This window comes from Crinia signifera, chromosome 9 (assembly GCF_055691185.1).
Source record: "Crinia signifera chromosome 9, ASM5569118v1, whole genome shotgun sequence".
In the NCBI taxonomy this organism is placed as follows: Eukaryota; Metazoa; Chordata; class Amphibia; order Anura; family Myobatrachidae; genus Crinia; species Crinia signifera.
The window spans coordinates 151,110,377-151,133,674 of NC_139225.1; the positions used below are offsets into that span (position 1 = coordinate 151,110,377).

The window sequence follows — 23,298 nt, forward strand, 5'->3', positions numbered from 1 at the left end:
GGACACTGCAGGGAGCGACGGAAAGCGCAGCCTAAGCCAACTCTATGTCGACCTAGACCCATGTCGATTTTTCAGCATGTCGACCAACTTATGGTCAACCATATGATCCACACCCAGCTCAACACTGAATTCAGCTCATTCTAACAATTGTTAAGGAAAAACAAACAAGATAGAAGCCAAAATGGACTAATGTAGTCTGATGTAGTCTGATGTAGTCCGATACCCACCCGATCACCTGTAAATAGTGCTGATAATTGTACTTCCAGGATGTATTTTACATAGGAAAGGTTTAGCGTGATGTCAAAAGGGGGTATGGGCCACTCCCAGGGGTCACTCTCCAGGGGGTCACAATAAAAATGCTGTTTCCCCCATGAGGAATGTCTGCAGGGCTCACCCCCCTTTACGCAAAGCCAAACCCCTTTTTGGATAAAGCGGGTATCTTAGCTGCCCTGGGTTTCACCAACCCCGGTGCCACCACTGCCTGACATTACAATTTAACATCAGATAGCTATGCTGCCATTTTAATCAACCATGAGCAATCAAAAAATGTAGGCCATTACACATTATGCCACGTAAACGGTAATGCCCATTACACAATATGCCACACAATCCATAATGCGCATTATACATAATGCCACAAACTGTAATGCCCGTTACACATTATGATTATGACCCACATTGAAATGCCCATTATACCTTATGCTGCACACTGTAATGCCCATTGCACATGCCACAGACCATAATCCTTAATTCAATTTTATGCCCCACCGTTATGCCCATTGAGATGTTGCCCATAGCAACCAATCAAATTCCGTCTATCATTTCTCTATTGCATCCTGCATTGCTGTGATAATAGTTACATTGTAAAGTGCAATATACCATGCTATATACATAAATATTAATAATAATGATGATTGTAGCAGTGTGTGTATATTATACATTATCCAGGCCATGGTCACTGGCTCATGCAGCTCTATATACTCTGTATATACTGCACACCCCTCCGATTGGCTGGAGGAGGATGATAATATTGATAAATATTGGATTATTCTGAGCAGTTGATTTGTGCTGCCATCTTGTGGACATAGGCGGTACTGCAGCACTCACAGTCAGTGCCCTCACCTCGTACTACTCCCCACACCTCTATGCGGCTGCCGCATCCCTGATGCTGCCACAGTCGCCCGTCTGCACAAGGCCCTTCGCATCCTTCATGCTGCAGTGCCGACTACACATCAGCCCTCCGGCTCTTCCCATTGGTTGCAGCTGCTGAACTGCGTCGCGCTGTATGCTGGGAGATGTAGTCCCTCCGGCGCAGGCTTCCCCTAGGAGACACTTGGAGTTCTGTCACGCGAGGACTCGCCTTCCCAGACGTCCCTCGTCTGACAGTCCGGCGTCCCAGCCAATCAGTGCCCGCCGCTGCCAACCACGCCCCCGTGCATCTGCCGCAGGTGAGCCGCTGCTCCGCGGTGCTACCTGAGAGACGGGCGCCGCTCCCCGGAGCCCAGGCGGGGGCCAGAGCCGAAGCTGCCCAGGTCAGACGTCATGTGTCATCCGGGGAGGGTGAAGGGGAGTATGGTTGTCGGGTCGCTGACACACCTCTCTCTGGGCATCACCATCACCCTGCAGTGACCCGCCCCCCTGCTATTGTAGCCATCATCTCCCCAACCTGCATGGCTCCTGGCTGCTGTGCCAGACGCCCATATTCATACTGTCATGTGTATAGGGAGGCATGGGTCAGCCCCCTCCCAATACTGTCATGTGTATAGGGAGGCATAGGTCACCCCTTCTAATAGTGTCATATATATAGGCATGCACAGGTCATCTCCCTTCCAATACTGACATGTGTATAGGGAGGCACGGGTCACCTGCAGCGCAGCATAGTTTTGTCCATTAGAGGATAAATGTGCTTTGCGGTCTGGTCTGAAGGTGCGTACACACGTACAGATTTGTCTGTCTGGTCTATCTGGTGGGAACAAAAACCTGGAAATGCATGGGAGCAAATGACAATCAAAAATTTCAAACGAAATGCAGGAAAACAGAAAAAAATATCTGCTTTGATAAATTTGTTATATCAGAATGATTTAAACAATTTGTCTGACTGATCACTGTCTGTTTTCAAGTGTTTAGGAACAATTTTTTGATTGTCATATGCTCCCATACATTTCCAGGTTTTTGTTCCCACCAGATAGATCAGACAGAAAAATCTGTACATGTGTACGCACCTTTAGGGGTCCAGATAAAAATATTGTGATAATCTCAGTGCCAGATTGAGGTCCAAACGGGCCTATTGTGTGCCACATGGGGTGTGACTAGGGTTGCCGACTCGGGCATCTTCGAATCCTGGAGATTCCCCCCACCCTCCCACTTTCATGTGCGCATGTGCTCCCGGAAAAGTGGGTGTAGCTTTATAAAACCGGCATGACCGCTTCAGAAAAGTGGGCGTTGCCTCTAATACAGACATGTATTGTAGTCCCTATTGTTACAATTAATAACACATTTCCCGTACTGACAACTCCTTCACAGAGATACCTCCCCTCATACATCTAGGGGAGAAGGAAAGACTAGGCTTGTCGTTATTGTGGTGCACCGTTTACGGTGCACCACAATAACGACAAGCCTAGTCTTTCCTTCTCCCCTTGATGTATTCAAATTTCTTGTCAAAAGGTAGCACACCCCGCCAATATCACTGATTTAAGTGTAATAAATACTGGGGGCCTCTTCCGATATTTACATTATCAGTACCTAGTGCGACGAGCCCAACTTTGTCTTTTTGTGATACCTCCCCTCACCCTGACACCAGTGACAACAACTTCACAGCAACCTCCCCCACTCCCTCACTTTTCTAACATGCATATCTGCCCCAAACACTGACCGTCCACACACACAAATCCCCCCTCCACACTGGCCTCACCATTTCCTCAGCTGACAGCACAGACGCCTCTGCCCTGGGACTGATACACAGTAGCAGCCGGCTTATTTCTCCTCAGGGGCTCAGTTTGGGAGGAAGCGCTGCTGCAGCATCCTAAGCTGTTGGCTGCACAGTGCTCCACCGTCCTCTCCTCTCCCGCGGCCCAGTTTAAATATTTCTGGAGGTAGAGGGAGCTGTGGGGCGGGCAGCAACTCGCAAGTGCTGAAGACACACTGTGCATGCCCTGTGGCCTTTCTGGCACCTGGAGCTCACGCTCCACTGGAACCACCCTCCCTAACCCACTGACAGTGTGCATACTCTGTGGAGGCTTTCATCCCAGAATCCGGGAGGCTGTAAAAACATCCTGGAGGGTTGCCACCAATTCAGGGAGAATCCAGGAAGTCCTGGAGAGGTGGCAACCCTAGGTGTGACCAAGACATGCAGGGATATAACTAATGGTCTGTGACATGCTGTGGGGGATGTACTGTCTACCTACACACACCTAAGCCCGCCCCTCTCTATAACCTCTTGTTTTATTGATAGGGCCGGTGTTTCTCGGCACCCTAGGCAAAAGAAATTCCACAGCCACCACCTGCATTGAGTACAACAAGGACGTCTTCCTCATAGCCCTAATTTCTTGATAGGCAGACTCAGTGGGGTGTGGCTTAGGGGTCAGACAGTTGGGATCCCGACAGTCACTAGCCCAATGTCGGGATCCCGACTGGCCGGACTCAGACAGCATGGTGAGCGCAACAAAGCCCCTTGTGGGCCCGCTGCACACGCCACGCTGCGGGCACGGTGGCTCGAGCCACCTATTCTATTCTCCCTCTATGGGGGTCGTGGACCCCCATGAGGAAAATGGCAGGTGGATGTCGGAACCCGGCTGTCGGTGTTTTGACAGTCGGGATACTGATGTTGGGTAAATGCCTGTCGGGACCCCGTCCGACACCCGACTCAGTGGCACCTCCCAGATGGCACTCAATGGAGCAACTCAAGTGTTCCCCTTTTTGTGCCTCTGATCCCCCTTTCACATCGCAATTAATTACTGGGTACAAGCTGTTTTGACCCGGTAATCATTGCGATGTGAAAGAGGTTACCATGTCCCTAAAACGGGTAGCAACGCGGCAATTAGAACCGGTAAGAAAACAGAGCTCTTACCTGTTCGTTGCCATGTTGCTGGCGGTGTGAACGGGTTAAACGGGTTGAGCGACCTGTTTCCCGTTCACTCTATGAAGGAGGCAGTGATTGGAGCAGCACCAGCTCTAAGCGCTGCCTCCTCCACGATGACGCGCCGACTCCCCGCTTCGCCCCGATGACGTCAATGAACTGGCATTATTGCCGGTTCGCTGTGGGGATGTGAACATCCCAATATTAAGGTTTGTGCCGGGACTGACCCGTTTCAATGTCCCGGTGCGATCCTTCATTTTGCGATGTGAAAGCAGCATTATGCTCTTCTAGGTGGGGTCAGTGCAGGGTTCTAAGCTCCAGGGAAAGGGGGGGGGGTCGTTATCTTGTGAGTGTAATCTGTGTAATGGGGATTTCTGTTGGGGTTTTTTAGGACTAAAGTGAGTTTGATGAAGGATTTGCAGTCTGGCCCCTCCCCAAGTAAAGTCTGCCTGCTCACAGGAGGAAGGGAGCGCTCACGGGAGGAAGAGAGCGCTCGTGGGAGGAAGAGAGCGCACACGGGAGGAAGAGAGCGCTCGAGGGAGGGATGATGAACCATTATCATTCCTTAAAGTCTCTAGGTATGGGCCCATTGTTCTGTTCCTAGCACCAGTAGGGATGGGCATGTGTGGGGGAGAATGTAGGGTAACTGGGGGGGGGGGCATGGAATGTGACGTAGGAGAGGTATAATGTATACGTATAGTAACTGTGTGGGGGAGAATGTAGGGTAACGGGGGGGGTATGGAATGTGACGTAGGAGAGGTATAATGTATACGTATAGTAACTGTGTGGGGGAGAATGTAGGGTAAGGGGGGGCATGGAATGTGACGTGGGAGAGGTATAATGTATACGTATAGTAACTGTGTGGGGGAGAATGTAGGGTCAGGTGGGGGACATGGAATGTGACGTGGGAGAGGTATAATGTATACGTATAGTAACTGTGTGGGGGAGAATGTAGGGTAACGGGGGGGGGGGATGGAATGTGGCGTGGGAGAGGTATAATGTATACATATAGTAACTGTGTGGGGGAGAATGTAGGGTAACGGGGGGGGAGGGGCGGGCTGGAATGTGATGTAGGAGAGGTATAATGTATACTTATAGTAACTGTGTGGGGGAGAATGTAGGGTAAGGGGGGGGGCATGGAATGTGACGTGGGAGAGGTATAATGTATACGTATAGTAACTGTGTGGGGGAGAATGTAGGGGGGGGCATGGAATGTGATGTAGGAGAGGTATAATGTATACGTATAGTAACTGTGTGGGGGAGAATTTAGGGTAAGGGGGGGGCCATGGAATGTGACGTGGGAGAGGTATAATGTATACGTATAGTAACTGTGTGGGGGAGAATGTAGGGTAAGGGGGGGGCATGGAATGTGTTGTAGGAGAGGTATAATGTATACGTATAGTAACTGTGTGGGGGAGAATGTAGGGGGGGCATGGGGCATGGAATGTGACGTAGATGAGGTATAATGTATATGTATAGTAACTGTGTGGGGGAGAATGTAGGGGGGGCATGGAATGTGATGTAGATGAGGTATAATGTATATGTATAGTAACTGTGTGGGGGAGAATGTAGGGGGGGGCATGGAATGTGACGTAGGAGAGGTATAATGTATACATATAGTAACTGTGTGGGGGAGAATGTAGGGTAACGGGGGGGGGCATGGAATGTGACGTGGGAGAGGTATAATGTATACGTATAGTAACTGTGTGGGGGAGAATGTAGGGTAACGGGGGGGGCTGGAATGTGACGTAGGAGAGGTATAATGTATACGTATAGTAACTCTGTGGGGAGAATGTAGGGGGGGGGGCATGGAATGTGACGTAGGAGAGGTATAATGTATACGTATAGTAACTCTGTGGGGGAGAATGTAGGGGGGCCATGGAATGTGATGTAGGAGAGGTATAATGTATACATATAGTAACTGTGTGGGGGAGAATGTAGGGGCGGGCTGGAATGTGATGTAGGAGAGGTATAATGTATAGTAACTGGTTATTATACAGACAGCGTCACTTACACTTTCCTGTATTCCTGTTGGCAGAATGTACGATGGTGAAGCCGGGAGTACTGGTGAAGATTGAGGAGGAAGAGCTGTACGATCAGAGTGACGGCAGCCCAGACAGTAACGCAGGTGGCACATTGCTGTATGCTGCTGGGATACCTACATCATATTATTCCTCAATCTGTGATTATTATACTGTGGTGGCCTCTGGAGCAAATCCATGTGATCCCCCATCTGCCTGTAATACAGACCAGTCGCTGCTACATACTGACCAGTGCCCTTAGGAGGTTGTTATGTTGGTGTCCTGTAACGCGCCTGGTCAGACTGAGGGGGTCTAGCGGATACATTATTAGTAATGGGGGAATGTGCAACACTCTAGGGACCAAATATAATTGGATCCACTGTGGGACAGGTCACTTTAATGCACATTTGCATATAAATATACTGTAATGTAAGTACTTTCGTAAAGGATGACGCCTAACCTCCCATAAATGTTATTACCTGTGGCCCCTCAGACACCCACTGCCAAGGACAGCCCCGCACATTGCCTTAGCCTTATCTTTTGCTCCACTCTCTGGGATCGGTCACAAAGTCTCTGTGATTTTCTGGGCCAGAACAATAAGGGTGATTCAGGTTGGCACACGAAGTACATTTGGTTTGATAAAGGACAAAACCGTGCAGCACTGCAGGTGGGGAAGATGTAACAGGTGCAGAGAGAGTTAGATTTGGGTGGTTTATTGTTTCTGTGCAGGGTAAATACTGGATGCTTTATTTTTACACTGCAATATAGATATAATTTTGAAGTACACACCCCACCCATATCTAACTCTCTCTGCACGTGTTACATCTGTCCCACCTGCAGTGCACACGGTTTTGTCCAAACCAAGGGTCAAATGTAAGAGGGTGTGAGAATTATTTTTTTAAAGCAACAATCAATTACATTGTAAAATCAACCTGTATTTTCAGTGTAAATGATTGCCGCTTTAAAAAAAATGGGAAAACAAATGTGCTTTGCGAGCCAACCTGAATGAACCCTAAAGTGTGTGCGACATGTTGTTACACAGATGAGAAAACCCTGCACCCCTATATACACTACTGGTGACGGCTCCTTCACCCATATACACAGGGTATCTGTAGACACATCTGACAGTCACGGATTCTGGGGACCCGTTGTTCTGTCGCAGTCACACAAGGCCGCCTGGCCCTTACAGATCCTCTCCAAATGATTGATATGGTTTTACATCTTAGTGTCAGAAACAGTATAACGATGACACATTACACAACGATGACACATTACACAACTACACAAACATGACACATTACACAACTACACATTAATAAGTTGGGTTCTTAATTCCCTTGTCCGCATAGGATATGCCGGTATGAAGTCTGAGGCTAAACGGGAACATGAAGAAGAGATGTTTATGGCGGGTGACCTGCAGTCAGAGGATAGTGAGAGTCTCCCTGAAAGCAGCACAGGTAATGTGTATGTGTGTGTGTATGTGTATGTGTGTGTGTGTGTGTATGTTATACAGGGTGACGGTGATCGGGGATTGGTGGATATCTGATCCGTACGTTACTCTTCTACACTCTCTTGTGCCGCAGGATAAATCCCCTTATGTGTATCATTTGCAGGTTACGCAATGGTGACTCCTGATGTAGTGATAAAGACTGAGGAAGACGAGGAAGAGTCACATATGAGGAATGACGAGATGTATGAGGAGGAGGAAAGTCCTGAGACCATTACAGGTGACTACTGGAAATCATCCGCAGGTAAACGCAGAGGAATAGTATATGGAAATTCGCTCTTGAATCCTTCAAAAACAGCCTCAAGACTTTCCTGTTTACTCAAGCATTTCCTTCATTCCCTTACGTATTGTTTATGGAATGATTTTCTGTACTTCATTGTTCCTGTACTGTATTACATTCATTCTATCTGTTAAGCACCTTGAGTCCTATTGGAGAAAGAGAGCTATATAAATATTATTATTATTATATCCATGTACACCATGCAGGCTTCCCATTCATCTGATCTCGGTCACACGCATTCTGATCTGTACTCTCTCATTAGATATGTGCAGCAATACAGATCATGGGGAAGGAAAGGAATACCCCTTTCACACTGAGATGAGAACCCACTTTATTGCAGGCACCCAGGTCCTGGATCAGTGTGAAAGGTTGCACATCCCAAGTCTAGTCCGGTTCCACTACCAGGGTTATTTCTGGGTCAGACCCGGGTAATGCCTAAAAGGCTGCTGATTGGCAGGCTCAGTAGATGACGTAATCGCTAAGCGTACTGTATGAACAGCGATGACCAGGAATAACCCAGGTCCCAGTGGCAGTATCCTGGGTCAGAGCCGGGGCTTCTGTCTGAAAGGGGTATAACAAATTAATTTCAATATCTGATAGATAATATTTCTTACTGATGGAACATGCCGTTTGATGTTTCATTTGTAAATAAAAGTACTCCCGCGAGTATGACCATGATTTTAAAGCAGCAGTTATTTACACGTTAATTATTTCCGCTTTAAAAAATACGGCACTCTCGCCAAAATTCCCATAAGCCCCTCAACTGACTAATACCATTCTATACTATCCAGAAGTCATCTAATGCCTTAATATACCATCCAGATGTCACTAATTGGTGTATTTCTATAATTACGTGTCAGCTAATTAGAACCTTTCTCTGTCCTCCAGATGTAAGCTGATTAGTACTGTGCCTTTATATCTGTATGGTGACGTCTTACATAATACCTATATTGATTACAATGTGTTAAACCGATCCGTGTAAAATTGAATGTTAATACGTGTTGTCCAATGGCAGTGTGTATGTAAATGTACTTTGTATATTTATTTATTAACAGTTTCTTATATAGCGCATGCAAATTCCGCAGCGCTTTACAGAGAATATTTGTACACTCACATCAGCCCCTGCCCCATTGGAGCTTACAATCTATATTCCCTACCACATGTACACGCGCACACAGACAAACTAGGGTTAATTTTTTTTGGAAGCCAATTAACCTACCTGTATATTTTTGGATTGTGGGAGGAAACCGGAGTACCTGGAGTAAACCCATGCAAGCACCGGGAGAATATACAAACTCCGCACAGTTAGGGCCATGGTGGGGATAGAACCCATGACCTCAGTGCTGTGAGGCAGTAATGCTATAACCATTACACCATCCGTACTGCCCCGTATAGATAACACTTGGTGGGGATAGAACCTATGACCTCAGTGCTGTGAGGCAGTAATGCTAACCATTACACCATCCGTACTGCCCGTATATATAACACATGATGGGGATAGAACCCATGACATCAGCGCTGTGAGGCAGTAATGTAACCATTACACCATCCGTACTGCCCCGTATAGATAACACTTGGTGGGGATAGAACCTATGACCTCAGTGCTGTGAGGCAGTAATGCTAACCATTACACCATCCGTACTGCCCGTATATATAACACATGGTGGGGATAGAACCCATGACCTCAGCGCTGTGAGGCAGTAATGCTAACCATTACACCATCCGTACTGCCCCGTATATATGACACATGGTGGGGATAGAACCCATGACCTCAGCGCTGTGAGGCAGTAATGCTAACCATTACACCATCCGTACTGCCCCGTATATATAACACATGGTGGGGATAGAACCCATGACCTCAGTGCTGTGACGCAGTAATGCTAACCATTACACCATCAGTACTGCCCCGTATATATAACACATGGTGGAGATAGAACCCACGACCTCAGCGCTGTGAGGCAGTAATGTAACCATTACACCATCCGTACTGCCCCGTATATATAACACATGGTGGGAATAGAACCCATGACTTCAGCGCTGTGAGGCAGTAATGCTAACCATTACACCATCCGTACTGCCCCGTATATATAACACATGGTGGGAATAGAACCCATGACCTCAGTGCTGTGAGGCAGTAATGTAACCATTACACCGTCCGTACTGCCCCATATATATAACACCTGGTGGGGATAGAACCCATGACCTCAGCGCTGTGACGTAGTAATGTAACCATTACACCGTCCGTACTGCCCTGTATATATAACACAAGGTGGGAATAGAACCAATGACCTCAGTGCTGTGAGGCAGTAATGGGTATTCATAGAATTATCCATTACACCATCCGTACTGCCCCGTATATATAACACATGGTGGGAATAGAACCCATGACCTCAGTGCTGTGAGGCAGTAATGGGTATTCATAGAATTATCCATTACACCATCCGTACTGCCCCGTATATATAACACATGGTGGGAATAGAACCCATGACCTCAGTGCTGTGACGCAGTAATGCACCATCCGTACTGCCCGTATATATAACACATGGTGGTGATAGAACCCATGACCTCAGCTCTGTGAGGCAGTAATGTAACCATTACACCGTCCGTACTGCCCCGTATATATAACACATGGTGGGGAAAGAACCCATGACCTCAGTGCTGTGAGGCAGTAATGCTAACCATTACACCATTCGTACTGTCCCCTTTATATAACACATGGTGGGGATAGAACCCATGACCTCAGCGCTGTGAGGCAGTAATGCTAACCATTACACCGTCCGTACTGCCCGTATATATAACACATGGTGGGAATAGAACCCATGACCTCAGTACTGTGAGGCAGTAATGTAACCATTACACCATCCGTACTGCCCCGTATATATAACACATGGTGGGGATAGAACCCATGACCTCAGCGCTGTGAGGCAGTAATGTAACCATTACACCATCCATACTGCCCCGTATATATAACACATGGTGGGGATAGAACCCATGACCTCAGTGCTGTGAGGCAGTAATGTAACCATTACACCATCCGTACTGCCCCGTATATATAACACGTGGTGGGAATAGAACCCATGACCTCAGTGCTGTGAGGCAGTAATGTAACCATTACACCATCTGTACTGCCCCGTATATATAACACATGGTGGGGATAGAACCCATGACCTCAGTGCTGTGAGGCAGTAATGTAACCATTACACCATCTGTACTGCCCCGTATATATAACACATGGTGGGGATAGAACCCATGACCTCAGCGCTGCGAGGCAGTAATACTATAACCATTACACCATCCGTACTGCCCCGTATATTGGGGTATACCGATCACACAGCTGTCGCCGTTCTGTTTATTGCTTGCTGTGCTTGGAGAAAGCACTTTCTAGCAACATTATTATGTCTATACGCCTAAAGTATATAATGTCATTTCTGCTTTACGTAGGGCATAGTATAAATCCAGAGATCATGGTGAAGATTGAAGAAGACGGCCGAACGTATGTAATGGGCGATCATCACTTTGAGGAGAGGTACAGCTCGCCGGATGCTAGCCCAGGTAACACGACGAATGGTTACGGACATGCTAATGGGTATTCATAAAATGACCCATCTCTGCCCACAGTCACTGCATTGTGTATGTAATGTATGAATGTCCAATTCTGCGGTTCTCTGCACTTCTCTCTGTGAGTAGGAGCTGCCTTGCTTCATGTTTGCCCATCACAAATCCCATATATAGAACAGTATGCCATAGACTACAGTGGAACAGTGCCCCTAGTGGCTGCATTATTATCTTTAAAGTGCTATACTACTTGACTATTAAACAATAACTTCCCAAACAATCACATCCCAGGCATTGACTCTTCTTATTTATATCAACTGTTTTCTTAACTCTTAAACAGCAACCTGTAACTTCACAGGTAGGAGCTGATTGGACGGTGATAAAAACCAGACACTTTATCACTTCACCGAGCTTAATAAATCTACCCCTGAGTGAGTTAAGTTCCCCAGAGATACGCACTATCCTCCATGTAAGTTTTTGCACTTTGGACTTCACGACCATGCATATGGCAGCCTGTGAAGTGTGAAATGTGGTTCTGCTGATTTCAGAACCACGGACAGAGCCTGCTACATACAATATATTCCTGCTGTGGCTAGAGACTCATGTCTGCCCCATGTGGTTAGTATTAGAAAGGACCTGGATCTCTCCTCTCGCAGTGTTTGCCTTTCTTGTCTTGGTTGGGTTCTGAATGTGTTACAGCCGGCTGAAGACTTGGAAACCTCCGCGTTAACGCACCCGTATCCTCCTGTACATAACCCATGTGGCTGGACACTGCCACTAGGAGGATCAGTCAGTCATGCGCTCAGAATGCTATCTAGTGGACGGTTTGATGGGATTGGTCATACCTGTCTCCACTGAAGGACTATGGGAAGGTGAATGAGAGGTCCGGTACAATAAGCCTCATTGTACATTGCGGCTACACTATGTTCATATAAGTGTATGTATATTTCCTTCATGCCATTGGTGGCCACTGGGACAGTGGGAAGGGGGCGGAGCCATGGCGACAGGCACCAAGTAGCTAACACTTTAGTGGTGCAGCCCAGGCCCCTCCTTCCCCACACTCCATCCTAGGTCAGTTTTTTCTTGGTGCCTAGGAGCACAGGCACGTTTTTAGTAGCTGCTGCAGTTTTCTGCAGCGTTTTTTAAAAAAAGTTTTTTTTTTTTTTTTTTCTACACTTGCGGTGAGCAAGCCGGGTGGACCACCCAGGCTGCTCACCTGCTCCGGAGCCAGCTCGTCGTGAACTGCCACGGACCTGCAGGCTGGGTCCCAGCACAGAGGGACCGTGCGCCACGGAGCAGGTAAGCCGCACTTCCCCCCTCCCTCCCCACAGCACGCAGCGGTATCGCGGCTGGGGGAGACGCGAGACAGAGACGCTTCCCGATGGAAGCTTGACTCTGTCCCGCAACGGTGACCGCGAGACGCTCTGTCTCGCAGCGGCGTCCGGATAGTAGATGCCGGAGGGAGGGAACCCAGCGCACGTAGCCGCCGGGGGTGGGTGCGCTCCCGGCGGTTTCCTGGCGGTGACACTCGGTCCCCACAGGGGAAACCGAGGCCACTAGACCACCAGGGCTATTGTTGTAGCGGTGGGGGCCGCCATATTTTTCTCAGCCCTGGCAAGGTTCCAGGAGGGGGGGGAGGTCCCTCACCTCCTCCCCGCCCAATCCCCGGCAGGGAGCCTCTATATGAGTTCCCGCCGGGGACTGCCAGCGTCCTGTTCTAATGGAGGCTTGACTCTGTCACGCATCGGTGCAGAGGAGCAACAGGAAAGCAGCTTTTGTGTGGACACTGTGGCACCCTTCCTTCCCCGGTCTCCAGACGGGTCAGGTTGTACTACATTGACACTGCACCCTTGAGGTGTTCAGTGCTGTGTTTTCACACCCCTCTCTATATAGGGGTTTTTCTGTGCAAATCTCTCTATTCACTCTGTCTTGTATTGAAGTGCGATAGAGCATAGCCATGACTTCTAAGTCAGGCTCAAAGTCCACAGGACCCTCGCGGTCAGGGGACGCTCCTGCCCTGAGGGCCTTTAAGTGTGTTAGGTGCAAGGAGAATTTTTCTTCCACCTCGACAGACCATGGGGGTGTGTGTGTACACGCTGTAATGGTGGGGACTCTGTGGATTCGGCCCCGTCACAGGCATCCCATTCCGGGGAACCGGGTTGGGCGCAGGCCCTGACGGCAGGCATGAGGGACCTTGCTGAACAGCTAGCCGCTTCCCGTTCACACCCTCAGCCCCCACCAGTGCTGAGTCAGCCTTCACAGGCGACTCTTCCACCAGCTCAACCGGCTCCGCTCACGCAGTCCCAGCCTCAGTTGCTGACGCTGGCGCCTGAGCCTGTTTGGGTACAGGGCCTTTCTTCCTCAGTGCAGGGACTGGTTCAGGTTTCTTCCTCTCTACAGAACCTGCTAGGTGCCGCTAGCAAGCGCAAGAACCCCAGAGCCCGCACCCAGAGAGCTGACTCTACGGGGACGGATACTTCAGGGGACGACCAGGCGGACACAGATGACCCTGTTGACCTGGATGACCCGGACGACCCTGACGAGGAGGCTACATCCCAGGACGAGGTTATGACTCAGTCCAGGGTAGATGCGCTGGTGAAGGCGGTCCGCTCTTGCTTAAACATACAGGAGCCAGAATTCCCACATAGCCCGGCTGGTAAAGGCTACTACATTGCCTATTCCCACTGTGGCGGCTCTAAAGGACCCCACGGATAGAAAGATGGAACATGTCTTTAAATCTATCTTTACTCATGCGGGTACGCTTAATAGGCCAGCTTTGGCCTCGGCCTGGGTGGCTAGGGCGGTAGGCAAATGGGCAGATATGTTGACGGAGAACATTACGTCAGGCATACGCAGGTCGGAGCTGCTTTCTCTGGTGGAACATATCAGAGAAGCCTCCATGTACTTGGGCGAGGCGGCCCTGGACACGGCTACGTTAGCCTCTAGGATCTCGGCGTCTTCGGTTGCAGCCAGAAGAGCCTTGTGGCTCCGCACTTGGAATGCGGATGCAGAGTCCAAAAAGGCCCTGGAGGCCCTTCCTTTTGTGGGCGATATGCTTTTCGGTCCGGAGCTGGACAAGATTGTGACTACGGTAGCCACTTCCAAGACAGCCTTCCTCCCGTCGGCACCCTCTAAGCCGAAGCAGTCCTTTCGTTCCTTTCGGCCGCAGGGAAAGCCGAGGGGACAATCTTCAACAAGAAGCCGTCCTCCCAGGAGGGAGTCGTTTGGTAAGAGCAGACAGTCCCAGTCTGGCAAACGTCAGCCTCCTAAGGCCCCGGAGAAGGCCTCCCAATGACTCAGGGACCCCTCAGGTCGACTCCCTGCCGGTAGGGGCTCGCCTCCTCCATTTTGCCAACAGATGGAGGGAGACGACATCGGACGATTGGATTTTGAGTATAGTGTCGGAAGGATACTATCTCTCCTTCAACAGGCGTCCGCCGACCCGATTCTTTATCACGGGGCGCCCGGCCTGTCCTCTGAAGGCGGAGGCTCTCAACGCCTCCGTTCAGACTCTTCTCCAGTCTCAGGTGATAGAAATGGTTCCTCCTCAGCAGAGGGGCCACGGCTATTACTCCAATTTATTCCTGATCGGGAAGCCGGATGGTTCATTCCGACCAATCCTGAATCTCAAGGATCTCAATTGTTACTTAAACATTCCGCGGTTTCGCATGGAGTCCCTCCGGTCCATTATACAGGCAATGGAGCCGGGGGATTTCATGGTATCTCTGGACATCAGAGATGCATACCTGCATGTTCCGATACATCCGGATCACCGCAAGTACCTCAGGTTTGCAACCAAGGATCTTCATGTCCAATTTCGGGCTCTACCCTTCGGAATATCTACAGCACCAAGAGTCTTTACGAAGGTGATGGGAGTTATGGCAGCCTTCTTTCACCTCCAGGGAGTGCAGATTCTGCCTTATCTGGACGACCTTCTGATTCTGGGACGGTCCAGAGAACTACTCCTGCAACATCTAGGCATTACGCTGGACCTGCTCCAGGCTCACGGTTGGCTAGTGAACTGGCGCAAGTCCAGCCTGGAACCCTCCCAGGAGATGATACATCTGGGAGCGCGTCTGGATTCCCAGGCCCAGAGGGTCTATCTTCCAGACAAGAAGCGGCTGGCTTTGCAGGCCCTCTTACGAGGGTTTCTCAAGCACAGGAGAGTCTCTCTTCATCTATGCATGAAGATTTTGGGCAAGATGGTCTCGTGCTTCGAGATGGTGGAATTTGCCCAATTTCACTCTCGTCCGTTGCAACACCAGATCCTCAAGTATTGGAACCGTTCACCACAGGCTCTGAAGAGGCAGGAGGTAGTACTCTCTCAGGAGGTTCGACTATCGTTGCTCTGGTGGCTCAAGCCACGTCACCTGTCCATGGGACGGCCCTTCCTAGTCTCCGACTGGGTACTCTTGACGACAGATGCCAGCCTCAGGGGCTGGGGAGCGGTGGTGGAGGACCGATCCTACCAGGGAGTTTGGTCCCACCAGGAGTCGGGGTTGCCGATCAATATTCTAGAGCTCAGGGCGATCTACTTAGCCCTTCTCCAGGCGGCCCCCCTGATTTGCTCTCGGGCAGTCAAGGTACAGACAGACAACGCCACGGCGGTGGCGTACATCAATCACCAGGGGGGAACTCGGAGCAGAGCAGCTTTTCTGGAGGTACAGCCAATTCTTCGTTGGGCAGAACGTCACCTCTTGGCATTGTCGGCAGTGTACATTCCCGGCGTCGAAAACTGGGAAGCAGACTTTCTGAGCCGCCAAGAGATCCACTCCGGAGAATGGTCTCTTCATCCAGAGGTGTTTCACTCTCTAACCCTTCGTTGGGGAAGGCCTCAGATAGACCTCCTGGCATCCCGGTGGAATCACAAGTTGCCTTGCTACGGGTCCAGGACTCGGGATCCAGGCGCATTTCTGGTCGACGCTCTGTCGGCACCTTGGCCGTTCGATCTGGTGTACGCCTTCCCGTCGGTGGCTCTTCTTCCTCGGTTCCTAAGAAGACTCAAGCGGGAACGGGTAAGGGTAATCCTGGTGGCCCCAAACTGGCCACGCAGGGCCTGGTATGCCGATCTCCGGCTCATGGCGGAGGAACCTCAGTGGCGGTTACCTCTCCGGCCAGACCTTCTGTCTCAGGGACCCTGTCAACATCCCAACCTAGCTCGTCTCGGTTTGACGGCTTGGCTCTTGAGAGGGAGATCTTAAGAGACAGGGGGTTCTCAGATTCTGTGATAAGAACCATGATAGCGGCCAGGAAGCCATCTTCAGCAAGAGTCTACTACAGGATCTGGAGTTCTTTCTTTCGCTGGTGTGAAGAGCACGAGAAGAATCCAAGGAGGTTCTTGTTGCCCAAGGTTTTGGCCTTCTTGCAGTCGGGAGTGGATTTGGGCCTTCAACATTCCACTTTGAAGGTTCAGGTCTCGGCGCTCTCGGTTCTGTTTCAGAGGCGCATTGCGACAAGACCGGAGGTTCGCACTTTCCTCCAGGGGGTCATGCACGTGACTCCTCCCTTTCGGAGTCCCGTAGTCCCGTGGGATCTGCCTTTGGTTCTGAGAGCTCTTCAGGTGGCTCCGTTTGAGCCTCTGGAGTCAGTGGAGTTGCGTTGGCTTTCATGGAAGGTGTGTTTCCTTCTGGCAATTGCGTCAGCTAGGCGGGTCTCGGATTTGACCGCCTTTATCTTGTAAGCCACCGTTTTTGGTTTTCCACCAAGATCGGGCAGTCCTCCGTACCAGGTTGGGTTACCTGCCAAAAGTGGTATCCAGGTTTCACGTAAACCAGGAAATCGTGGTTCCTGCTTTCCAGGATTCAAGAAGTGGAGGGGCTCTTGATGTGGTTCGGGCCCTTCGCATCTATGTGGATAGGACCAGGGAGATTAGACGAACAGAAGCTTTGTTTGTTCTTTATGATCATCAGAAGCGGGGTTGGCCCGCATCTAAACAGTCCATTGCCAGGTGGTTGCGGCTTACGGTTCAGCAGGCATACCTCCTGGCGAATAGGCCGGCGCCAGCAGGGCTCACGGCCCATTCCACTCGCTCGGTAGGATCATCGTGGGCTGCGGCTTCAGGAGTCTCCGCAGAGCAGCTGTGCCGCGCAGCCACATGGTCTTCCATGCACACTTTTATACGCCACTACAGGTTTGATACTTTCACCGAGGTCGACTCTGCGTTCGGCCGTGGCGTTCTTTCTGCAGCTCAGGAGCGTTCCCTCCCGTGAGGGGACAGCGGTGGGACGTCCCACTGTCCCAGTGGCCACCAATGGCATGAAGGAAATAAGGGGATTTTTGTCCTTACCTGGAAAATCCTTATTTCTGAATCCTTTGGTGGACACTGGGCGCCCGCCCAGACGCCCCTGATCGGCTGATGGGTTGGTTTTAGGGAATGCTCTTGTTCATGGTAATACAAGATCTCTCTTTTTCTTTCTTTCATTCTCTCCTTTCCTGTGCTCCTAAGTCCGGTGGTAGTCTAAACTGACCTAGGATGGAGTGTGGGGAAGGAGGGGCCTGGGCTGCACCACTAAAGTGTTAGCTACTTGGTGCCTGTCGCCATGGCTCCGCCCCCTTCCCACTGTCCCAGTGTCCACCAAAGGATTCAGAAATAAGGATTTTCCAGGTAAGGACAAAAATCCCCTTTTCTGGCCTGACGCTGTTGCATGTAAGAGGTTCTAAAGCTGATGTGCAAACATGTTTCTTCTAGATTATGTTCTAGTGAAGGTTAAAGAGGAGGAAGAGGAGGGGGAGGAAGGCTGTTATGGGATGGATTTCCAGCCTCATGCAATGAAAATGATTCGTCCCCACACCAGTTCCGGTGAGTAAGTCTTCATTAGGGTGCAGTAGCGCATGCAGGGGGGGGGGGTTCTGAGTACCCATAACCCCCCCAGGAATCTAAGGGACCTAGACTGAAAGCTGAGGGTCCCCTCTTTCCATGGGTACAAGAATTTAAAAAATCGGCCCTGGGGAACCGGAGATATCTGACTTCAAACCAGTGGTCCCCATCCAAGCCTGTTAATTGCTGTTCCAAGTCAGATATTTCAGGTTCTGTCTGACTTAGAGTTTTTCTGAGCATATATTCCAGAAGCTGGGACTCTCCCCCTTTGATGGACACTAGTATCTACTATGCCCAGAACCAGAGATATCAGCCTTCTAGCAGCTGGTTACTGCTCCAGCTCCACACACCTGGTATGTAGTTTTATATACTCGTTGGCAGATTGCTCTGCCTCCTGAACTCTGATCCCCTAGTCCCTAATACCATTTGGTTGGTGTGGTTCTCTAGTTTTTAATTCCATTAAAAGCTAAGAAATCTACTTCCGGGAACTGGAGATATCTGCAGTCAAGCAAGCTGTCCTCCCACCAGATAATTATGAATAATAAGCCCACTCCACTATACACCCCTCCTCTGCGTATTAAACATCCTCTACCACCCTGGAAGTTATGTATTGGGACGCCTTCATTCAGCCCAATGCCCCCTTCTCCCACCCCATCTCCCACCATCTGTGCAGTAAAGGGGTAATTAGTGGAAATTACTGATCCAGGCCCTACATGCTGAGCGGATGATATAATACCCCCTACCACCTGCGGGACATCAAAGCTTCCGCTCATAGCACCCCCCATCCCTACCGCTGGAGGATCAGTAGGGGCCCCGATACATTGCTATGCCCAGGGGTCTACACTGCTGTTATGTGTGTAATATATATATCACAACAAAACAATATCACTAAGAATTTGCGCTAGATATAGGTGGTCGCTAGTAACACTAGATCCCCTACTAGAGAGATAAATACAATCAAATTATGTATATTATTATTATTATTATTATTATTATAATTTATATACATTTGGTCTATCTATAATACTTTAGCTGTCCCGGCATATACTGGGTCACCTAAGTGCCCATCTCTGTGCTTTGCTCTGTCCCTCTCTGGAAACCCCCTTCTGAAAATCCTGCGTTTGCCCCTGGGGTGGTGATGTTGTAGGATCAATGTAAATGGATAACACAGGTGCATCCTGGGTTATATTCTCATCTATTCTGTCAATCCAATCTGTTACACAATCGTGACAAGTTAGGCCTGAAGCCACTGGATATTATAGCAAGTGACAGGTAGGACCGTGACAATTATGCCAGCAACTTTTCAATGTAATTTCAGTGGCAGGTGCCGTATAAGCCATTTACCGCACAACCTGCATTCTGCTGAGCTCATTGAAACCGGCCACAGAAACAAAATTGCATTGATAACGTAGGAATGCCGCTGTATGCGATTCACGTTTAATTGAATCCCGATCTGATGATGCCGCTTCCCTTTCCTGCTGCAACGGAAAAGGAAAATACGGGAGGGTTCACCGGATGTCTTCCAAAATGGTTATCGACATCGATCAGTTGATTCACATGGTGCGCGAACGGCCGGAGCTGTATGACCCCAAAGTGCCTTCCTACGCCGATCGCTACAAGAAGAGGAAAGCCTGGGAGGAGATCTGTTCGGTGGTGGTCCCAGAGTGGGAGCTGTGCGGCGAAAAGGAGAAGAATATCAAAGGTAAGGCGTCATCATTTGTATACAAGACCTAGATTTCCATTCCTATGATACATATTCACATCTATAATGGTGTAGGCCGGGGATGGGGAACCTTCGGCCCTCCAGCTGTTGTTGAACTACACATCCCAGCATGCCCTGCAACAGTTTTAGCATGGTCAAATAGCAAAACTGTACCAGGGCATGCTGGGATATGTAGTTCAACAACAGCTGGAGGGCCGAAGGCTCCCCATCCCTGGTATAGGGTGTGGATGAGCTCACAGACAACGTCTAGGCAATCAATAGGTCCACAACAAAAGGTCAACACTTGAAAAGGGTTACATGGGTTTTCCCCGGGGGGGGGTTGTGTCCGTGTCGACACCTGTGCATTTAGACACCCAGTTGGTTCGTCCAGGTGCTTCGTTCTGCTGCCGCCGGCACCGTTTACCATGGGAGTCTATGTGGATGGTAACTGGAGAAAAGTCCCACACCGCACCTCCTGATTGGCCGGGCTTCGCAGCAAATGAGAAGACATTGGGAGAATGGGCACTGCAGGTGGGGCAGATGTAACATGTGCAGAAAGAATTAGATTTGGCTGGGGTTTTACTTCAAAGTGAGATCTATATTGCAGTGTACAAATAAAGCAGCCAGTATTTACCCTGCACAGAAACAATATAACTCACCCAAACCTAACTCTCTCTGCACATGTTACATCTGCCCCACCTGCAGTGCACATGGTTTTGTCCATTTGAAAAGGAATTTGCCTTTGCGAGTGAACCAGAATAAGGTCCAGTGTGTACAGATAATCTCAAAGGGTCGGGGACAAAGGGAATCTGTCCCGGCCATTGCTTTTATGTGTACCCGGCCTAATAATGAAGCCGTTCAGTATTTTTGGGCTACAGGCAAAAGCAGCCCGTATTTACTCTGCATGCAGGAATCATTTTCTAATTATTGACTGAAATGTATTTGTCCACATTATACTGCAACATGGATTGTTCCAGATACAAAATTCCTTTTTTATTTTGCTTTGCTGCCAAAGCAGGATCAGTCTTAATCTGTATGAGAAAGGGTTTAATTGTAAAGTTTATTGACATTATTTAGAGTTAGTTGACCACTAACTGTCGCCTACAGGTTGTGCTGTGTATAAGCTACTTGTTATTTACAAATATATATGATCAACTACTAGGCGTGCATACCGATATGACAGAACCCCTTGATCGGAGGTTTATGCGCATCATTTTATCTAACAATACATGCAGCAACTATAAACGGTGATAGCAGAGGATAATTGTATACCATAGATAATAAGGTTACATTGTATGCCCAACCCCTGTACTCTGATCTACCTGGTACTAGATCTGTCAACACGGTTGATTTGCAAGTATTACTGTAGTATTCTCTTGTGACCCTTTTATTATACGCTTTGCATGTTTTTCCCCATCTCTCCTTGTTTCCAGGTGGTTATTTTGCTTACTGTAAATGGACTCTGTCCATCGCTGGCGTGTGATTGGGTGTAGCGGGTGTGTTTATATTTACTACTATATTAATTTCTTATATGTGAAATCTACAGCCAAAGAAATCCAGACACGTTGGCGCTCGCTGAAAGACTGCTTCCGTAGGGAACTCACGTTACAGAAGAAACTGGAGAGAAGTGGCATTCCGACCAATCGGAGGAGGAAATACGTCCACTATGACGGTCTTCTGTTCTTGGAACCCACCATGAAGCTGCGAGAGTGAGTGACGCACATTTTTATGTAACTGTTAAATTATATGGTTTGGTTCAGTTACTGGCAGGTTCAGTTAACGAGGCTCGCTGCAAAAATAACATGGTTTTTAATAAGTGAAAAGTAATTTGTCCACATAGTCTTTAGTGTTGGGCCACTAACTCATTCCCGGTTTTCTTACAGCTTTAAGGAGCCGGTAGAAATTTTACAGCCAATCGATGTAGAACAAGTAGCCAACCCCACCCAACCAACACCGCTGGCGCCACCTCCTCTGCCTCCACCACCTCCGCCACCGCCTCTTCCTGCATCCGCACCAGCTCCAACTCCGGCGGCGCCAAAAAGGAATAAGAAGAAAACTGCAAATACATCCGAATCCGAGTGGGAAAAACACCTGTTAAACGTCATGAACACTCTTAGAAAGAAGACGGAGGAAAAGTCAGATCCGGACGAGATCTTCCTGAGGAGCCTGCTGCCTTTTGTCAAAAAAGTTCCCGAACACAGGAAAATAGACATGCAGCTGAGCATGATGCATGTGGTGAAAAAGTTCATGGGAGCGGCACAGCCGGCGTCAAAAACATCCGCATGGAAAAGTGTCAACTCCGCCCACATTCCACGACAACAGCCGTCATTAGAACAGACTCCATTCACACCCTCCCAGGGGCACGAACCAGAGTTTGTGCATGGTCAGCAGCCTTACTCATCCCCGTCCTCCTCCTCATCCTCCATAGCCCCCTCCCCACAAAGTCACAGAGACTCATCGTACTACTTTGATTTGTAGGAAATGAATTGTTGTGTTGGAAATGTATATTTTATATCGATATATCATATTTTTTTATGATGTTATTTATATTGTCCTCACATAACTGGTTGGTCACTCCGCAGGGATGTTATGGTCCAGCCGATACTGTGTAACACCCACAAATGTGCCCACATCTCTCTGTACGGCGGAGGATGGGGTTAAAGTAAAAAGAAAACAAATGCCGAATCTTTATTTGTGTGACAATAACGTGAGATCACTCCGCTGGACATACAGCCCTGTACACACTATGCTATCTTGACTACTGATATGCATGATAAGGATATATTTGGCATGCATATTGTTTAGTTTGTACCACTATATCGTTAACGATGCGCGCCCCCAGGGGTCATTAACGATACACCTGTCGTCTGAACGTGCAGTCAATATGACTATGTCGTCAGCAACTGCATGTTCGGCGGTAGTCCCAGTGAGGTCACGCAACGATATCAGCAGGAAGGAAAGAAGGAAGGGTTAGGCACCCAGAAAGGAGCAGGCCATACACACACACACACACACACAGATTTATCTGTCCAATCTGGTGGGTACAAAATCCTGGAAATATATGGCAGAAAATAGCATTGAAAATTTGCTATCAAACGCTGTAAACCACTGTCTGTTTTCCAGTGTTTGGGAGCAATTTTTTGATTGTCATTTTCTCCCATATATTTCCGGGTCTTCGTTCACACCAGATAGATTGAACAGATAAATCTGTGTTTGTATGGCCAGCTCCCGTGTTAGGGGTGATTTGGTTTAGGAGGTGGGTATGGGTGTAAGTATTCTTACCTGACCCCTGTTGGAATTCCCTTCTTTGGGATGCCAGCGTCTGTATTCTGATGCATCCT

At 49.0% G+C, this 23,298-nt stretch overlaps 1 protein-coding gene across 3 annotated transcripts; it reads left to right on the top strand.

Annotated features, from left to right (window-relative positions):
- Nucleotides 1–1,185: 1,185 nt before the first annotated feature.
- LOC146036334 (uncharacterized) lies at nucleotides 1,186–22,959 on the top strand. 3 transcript variants are annotated; one of them, XM_083160286.1, is made up of 10 exons: nucleotides 1,186–1,532; nucleotides 4,467–4,653; nucleotides 6,114–6,203; nucleotides 7,446–7,553; nucleotides 7,710–7,823; nucleotides 11,325–11,435; nucleotides 18,127–18,237; nucleotides 19,748–19,957; nucleotides 21,504–21,666; nucleotides 21,841–22,959. In XM_083160286.1, exons 2-10 carry the CDS (start codon nucleotides 4,620–4,622, stop codon nucleotides 22,433–22,435), a joined length of 1,536 nt encoding a protein of 511 aa, XP_083016412.1. In that variant the 5' UTR covers nucleotides 1,186–1,532; nucleotides 4,467–4,619; the 3' UTR covers nucleotides 22,436–22,959. The 3 variants fall into 3 exon arrangements, with proteins under 3 accessions (XP_083016412.1, XP_083016411.1, XP_083016413.1); XM_083160285.1 differs by having other exon boundaries at nucleotides 1,188–1,532; nucleotides 7,710–7,847; XM_083160287.1 differs by lacking the exon at nucleotides 4,467–4,653 and having other exon boundaries at nucleotides 1,188–1,532; nucleotides 7,710–7,847.
- The last annotated feature ends 339 nt before the right edge of the window (nucleotides 22,960–23,298 follow it).